Here is a 6,729-nt window from a genome sequence, read left to right on the forward strand (position 1 = left end):
AATGTGAAACACCCATCAGTGTCTCCACCCTCAGCAAACACGCCCACGGACGGTCACTCCTTGTCTCAAACTGTCACATCTTTGTCCACATCTCTGTCTCAGGGATGGACCGGTATGCATTGTCGTTAAGAAGGAGGGTGCAGCCACTTACAGGAATGTTTCGCCTTACACACGCACACATGCATATATATGAAATAAAAACGGTCCAAATCATCCCCCCTGAAATAAAAACGGTCGAAATCCTCCCCCCTGTAAAACTGCCATCCCTCCTTTCCATCCCTTATGTCATTTCATCAATGAATGTGGTTTTACTGCTATTTCAGCATTTAGAGTCATCACCAGAAAAATAACACCAGAAAAATAACTTATTTGACAATTTTCGCCTGTTTCAAGTAAATTCTCACTTGAAATAAGTAGAAAAATCTGCCAGTGGGACAAGATTTATCTTCTTACTAGAAGCAAAGAAATCTTGTTCCACTGGCAGATTTTTGTACTTATTTTAAGTGAAAATCTACTTGAAACAGGTGAAAATTGTTGTGTTTTCCAGTGATGAGTCTTGTTTTAAGTGTAATGAGATTTTTTTTACTAAAATTAGACATTTTAACTAGAAATAAGACAAATATTCTTGTTAAGATTGTGAGTTTTTGCAGTGATCCATTTTACTTATCCTGTGAAGGACAGAGTCATATTGATAAGTTCAGAAAAGTGTTTTTTATTGTTGTGTTTTGATGTATTTGATGTAAGCCCAGTGGATATTTAAAGCTTACAGAAGGCTGCATTTAACTGCTGCTATGTCATTCCTGCAGTATTTCTGCAGGTGTTTTGGTCACTGCTATTATTTGTAATATATTATATTATTTGAAATCAGCACAAATTATCTGTCCCCATATGAAAATCCACCATCCCCCCTGATTGTTTTTTACAACTCTGGATATATATATATATATATATATATATATATATATATATATATATATATATATATATATATATATATATATATATATATATATATGTATATATATATATATATATATATATGCCACAATAATGTACTGAATATAAAGGAAAATACTTTAAGTTAGTAAGATATATATGAACACACAGACAAACATGCATGCAATCAATGAATGGCCATAATATTAATATAATTATAGTCCTCTCACTGTCCTGAAAGCTCAGTTCCCAGACTGTGTCCCATCCCGGGCATGAAGACCCAGGAAGACAGAAGTTGCAACCACCAGTATTTATTTTTTTTCTACTTGCAAAGTGAGTTTTTTCAGCTTTCAGAGACATTATACGATGGGAGGGGCATCATGGTGGATGATTGAAATGTAGCTTTGAATAAAAGCATTGGTGTCTGAGTATCGGTTTACACCGCACCTTTTGTTTTTCCTCTGTGATTTCGTCTTTTTGGCACAATGTAGAGACATATATATATGTGTGGTGTGATTATGTGTGTAAGTAGATATATACATAGATATAGAGCAGATACAGTATAGTGTAAATAAGTATATTTATATAAATATTTATATGGGCATGTGTGTACAAATATATAGAAATATTCTACTATGTGAATGTATGTATGTATGCATGTATAAGTATGCGTGTGAGTATAATTACAGTATATAATAATAATAATTATTATTAATAATTAATAATGATAATAATAATAATAATACTGTTGGGCAGCACGGTGGCTTGTAGGTTATCACTGTTTCCTCACAGCAAGAAGGTTCCCGGTTCCACTCCCAGGCCCAGCAGGGTCTTTCTGTGTGGAGTTTGCATGTTCTCCCCGTGCTTGCGTGGGTTTCCTCCGGGTACTCCGGTTTCCTCCCACAGTCCAAAAACATGCACGCTAGGTTCATTGGTGATTCTAAATTGCCCGTAGGTGTGAGTGTGAGTGTGAGTGTCTGGTTGTTTGTCTGTATATGTGGCCCTGCGATGGACTGGTGACCTGTCCAGGGTGTAACCCCTGCCTCTCACCTGAAAATAGCTGGGATAGGCTCCAGCAGACCCCCGTGACCCCGCAGATAAAGTGGGTATAGATAATGGATGGATGGATAATACTGTTATTTAGCAGTGTGAGTACAGTGTGTGAATAATTATAAATACATGTTAAATGATCAGTGAATGGGGGTAGGACTAAATAAGTTTACACTTCTTCCTACTCCTTTTTTGGCACATGTAAATCAAGATAGCAAGTTTTAAAGGATGAATTTTTTTGTTTTGTTTTCTTAAACTTCTCATTAAGTTTTTTTTACATGTACAAAAATGAAATAAGTCAAATCAAATCAAAGAAGCAAAACCTCTGCAGTCTGTTTGTCCTAATGGTTTAAATGATTTTATTTTCCTTTATGTGCAACCACCTTTTTATGTGTGACTTTTTTCTCCTCAATTTAAAAGAATCACTAAAGACACATGAAAGACCAAGTTTACCTGCATTATTTTTTTTATTATTATTCATTTGAAGCAAGTGACAAGACTTCATCAGTATCTGCTTCAGGACAAGTCAAATCCATTGCTTTTGCACATGTTATTATCACAGGACTGCAGACCGCTCATCTTCCCATCTTATCATGCATCTCCACTTTAATAATGGCCCTGCCCTCGTCAGACATGCAGGCCCTCAGATCCACGGCTCGGCCCTCGTACACCACCCCCGAACCATCGGCCTCGTGCCGCACAAAGTTGGTGAAATCTTTCTTGTTGTACATTAAGTCAAACAGCTTGTCATCACATGCACGTGTGTGCTCGAAGATCCCTACGCCCAGCCAGTTCTTGTAGAAGTTGTAGTCGAACGGTACGGAGAACATGACGGCCACCAGCTCGTTGCAGTGGCGCTGGTGCATGGAGAACAGCTCGTAGGTCAGGACGCCTACAGCGCCCGACGCTGTGTTGTCGTCCTTGGTGAAAGAGCACACCTCGGACCTGGTGGTGCGCACAGTGGGCTGGGGAGGGCTGTAGGGGAAACCGCTCTCCATGTGGACCCTGAAAAGAAGAAGAAGGAGAAAGATATCAGTTGTGGTGTACAGGACTGTCTCAGAAAATTAGAATATTGTGATTTTCTGTAATGCAATTACAAAAACAAAAATGTCATACATTCTGGATTCATTACAGCTTAAGAAAACTCAAATATCCTATCTCAAAATTTGAATATTCTGGGAATCTTAATCTTAAACTGTAAACCATAATCAGCAATATTAAAATAATAAAAGGCTTGCAATATTTCAGTTCATTTGTAATGAATCCAGAATGTATGACATTTTTGTTTTTTTAATTGCATTACAGAAAATAAAGAACTTTATCACAATATTCTAATTTTCTCAGACAGACCTGTATAGTAATCCCTGGTTTTTCGCGGGGGTTACGTTCCAAAAAGAACCCGTGATAAGTGAAATCCGCGAAGTAGCAAGCTTTTTTTTTTTTTTATTATTATAGAAGGCTTCAAATTGCGGAGATCAGCCCCACTACGGCCCGGGTAATTGGATTTGCAATTATGAAAGTTACTGCTTAGATTTATCAGCAGCACTCCTAACGCATCCCGGTGCTGGGAGGGTGGGGCCTTTGACGGCTCTTTGTCCGTATTGTTTTACTACTTTACATCCTGTTCTGTTTTCATCACAACTTTGAGGCGTCACAATTAAAGTACAATACAAATAACATTTTTAAGATAAATTGAATTATTTGGGCCACAAACAGAGAGCAGCTTTGTGTTTGTGTTTGGAAATCCTCTCATTGTGCCATCAGGGATTCTTACTTTGGGTTGATGAGACAGTAAGCGCTGCTGACATTAGTGATCTCAACGGTGCAGTTGCGGTTGGTGGAGAGGGAGAAGGCGTGGGACTCTGCAGTCTCAGGCATGGTGGTGGCTGCAGGGGAACACAAGAGATGGAAAACATGTCCAAGTGTGGTCAAATGTAAAGATGCAATGCAGCCAGTGCTGCCAGGACATGCAGCATTTCATAGAATGTTACCAAAAGCAGACCTTTATCCACTAGCTGACAAAAAAATATTATCATTAGTTAGTATGTAAACTACACAAATATGACAAAATAAGGGCACTTACTTGAGGAAGTGTTGCACACAGGATGGCAGAGAATCCTCTGAGAACAGGTTGGAGTTTGCTTTGGAGACCAGTTTGAAGCCTCGCCCTCTCAGTCACGCGTCACACACCAACCTCGCCTACGTGTGTTTGTCTTTCTTCCCTGGCTGTGCCCCATTGTTGGAGTGATGTGTGTAATTTTGTGTCTGAAAGCATTGAAACTGATTTCAAATTATTTTGGAAGGATGTTTTTGGTGTTTTTGACCATGTTACGATTAGAACAAAGCCAAAAGAAACCTATTATCCTTGCAAAATTCCACATCCACAGATCCAAATTCTTACACAAAAAACCCTCTTTTTACTTTTCATTGTGAATTCAATCAGTATCTGGACTATTAAGTTTTCTATTAATTCGAAAGCAATCAAAACCATAAATGTACGTAAATGTTTTGGCTTTCTGTTATAATTTCATCCCCCCTGGCTGGTTATGTGTTTTTTTTTTGTTTGTTTTTTATTTGAGTTATACTCTATGTTATAATTCAACTTGAAATTGCATAATGTGAAGATTTGTAATCATTGTACTTTTTGCAAATGTTAAAAAAAATAAAAGTTTGTGTCTTTCTTCCCACACCCCCGGCTCTGCTGGTGTGGCAGCAAACTAGCACTCAAAGCTGGAAAAAAACCAACTGGAAGTACCTGAAAGTCTGACAAATGTTGCAAGAGACATTTGTGGAAATAATGATTCCCTTTAGATAAAGCCCGACCTGTGTGGACCGGTTCACCTGGAATACACCAAACAGCCTTTGAGAAATGACAGTTTCTCCTTTACATGCATAGTACGTCTTTTCACTCAACATTGTTGTAACAGCGTCAGTCCTGAGCGAAACTAAACGTGAACGCGCCCTCTTTTTCAGGTTTGCATGTTTTAATTGTTTCTCTTTATGTCCTATTCTTTGTTCGCAGCATGTCCCATCATGCAACACCTAGAAACAAGAACACTAAAAAGTCGCCTCAACTGTTTGGTGACTAAAAATGCAGATCAAACTAATAAAAAGGCTTGATCTGTTCTGGGGACCGTACTGGAGCCTCTAGAGCTGAGTGTGCAAAGGAAGATGTTCATGAAAGAACATAACAGTGTCGGCCTCCAGTCAGACACTTCTTTAGATCTGCTGCAACACACACCGCTTCCCCAACAGCCAGAACCACCATTACTGACTCTCCTAATACATCTAATTTCCCTTCAGAGATTAATAAATTACTGTTGACTTGAACGGTTGAACTTATTTTGGTGTCACAGAGGGATCTAGGGGCCTCTACAAGGATAAACTTCTTGTGATGTGACTGGCTCCAGAACCCTACAGTCAGTACTCGAGTTGTAAAAAACAATCAGGGGGGATGGTGGATTTTATCACATGGGGACAGATAATTTGTGCTGATTACAAATAGCAGTGACCAAAACAGCTGCAGAAATACTGCAGGAATGACATAGCAGCAGTTAAATGCAGCCTTCTGTAAGCTTTAAATATCCACTGGGCTTACATCAAATACATCAAAACAAAACAATAAAAAACACCACTAGTCTGAGCTCAGGCCAGGTCTTTATACAGAATCAAGAAGCAAAGATAAAGTCACAGTTCATGAGTAAAATCCTGTTTTATTTATATTCACATTAAAAGTTGTATAAAGAGTTGCTGCACCTGTTGGGACAGGTCAGCCAGACGGTTCCTGCTAGGATCCATGCTGCAGTTGGACCCGGCTCCATTTGGAGTCTTGACGAGCAGCCGGAGGCTGTGGCTTGTACACGGCCAGCTGCTGGCGAGGTGGTGCCAGGACCTGAACCGGCTTCTGGGTCCTCACTTGCTCAGCAGGATCCCTAAACCTCCTGATGGGAGAGCCACCGAGGTGCTGAGGAATGTTGTGGACCGTGGCCGGACCAGAAGCTCCAGCTCTGCTCCCGGGGACTACCTGGGCTGGGATCCTGAAGTTGGGGATACCTGCACTTCCAGTACCAGTCTGAGGGGAGCGGTGAGCTTTAGAGCGCCGCCGTGATGCCCTCTTTGCTGGGGCGCGAGCGTACGTCTGCATCCGTACATGGTTTCCACCTGGAGAAGCACCAACCGGGCTGAACAGGACGGAGCCCATCTGATTGTAGCTGGAGGGACTTTTAGCAGCAACGCTAGAAGGTTCCTGAGCTGCAGACGGGAGAGAAGCCGACCCAGAGGAGGAGCTTCCTGTAGGACCAAACATGGAGGCAGCGCTCCGAGGTAGAGGCTGGACAGCAGGTAGCGTAGCCTGCTGAGCTGACCCAGCTCCAGTTCTGCTCTCCTCACCTGGACCCTGCTGGTTCTGACTCACAGCAGTGAAGAGGACAGATGTTCTTTGTAGCTCAGGTTGGACATTGTCCTCGTTGGACACCAAGCTGCTCTGCATCGGTCCTGCAGAGTTTTGGGCTGGCTGGAAAGGAGTTTGTGTGTAGTCCCTGGTTGAAAGTCCTGGACCAGAACCCCTTTGGGCCGCAGGGGCAACACTGAAACCTCGACTCTGGAATGGACGTGGAGACACAAAGACTTGTCTGACCTGGTTCTGGGGAGAGCCACCAAGTCTCCTTGGACGGACATCTTGGTCCAGGAAGCCAACATGCCTGTTGTCTCTGGAGCTCTGGGCTGCAGGATAAAGACCATTAA

The 6,729-nt window shown here is 41.4% G+C and overlaps 1 protein-coding gene across 1 annotated transcript; it reads right to left on the bottom strand.

Moving 5' to 3' along the window:
• Positions 1-2,417: 2,417 nt before the first annotated feature.
• LOC133442218 (DELTA-sagatoxin-Srs1a-like) lies at positions 2,418-4,204 on the bottom strand. Its single transcript, XM_061720171.1, has 3 exons — positions 4,070-4,204; positions 3,761-3,872; positions 2,418-2,991 (listed from the first exon to the last, which is right to left on the bottom strand). Exons 2-3 carry the CDS (start codon positions 3,862-3,864, stop codon positions 2,562-2,564), a joined length of 534 nt encoding a protein of 177 aa, XP_061576155.1. The 5' UTR covers positions 3,865-3,872; positions 4,070-4,204; the 3' UTR covers positions 2,418-2,561.
• Between the last annotated feature and the right edge of the window lie 2,525 nt (positions 4,205-6,729).

The sequence above is a fragment of the Cololabis saira genome, chromosome 4 (assembly GCF_033807715.1).
Source record: "Cololabis saira isolate AMF1-May2022 chromosome 4, fColSai1.1, whole genome shotgun sequence".
Lineage (NCBI taxonomy): Eukaryota > Metazoa > Chordata > Actinopteri > Beloniformes > Belonidae > Cololabis > Cololabis saira.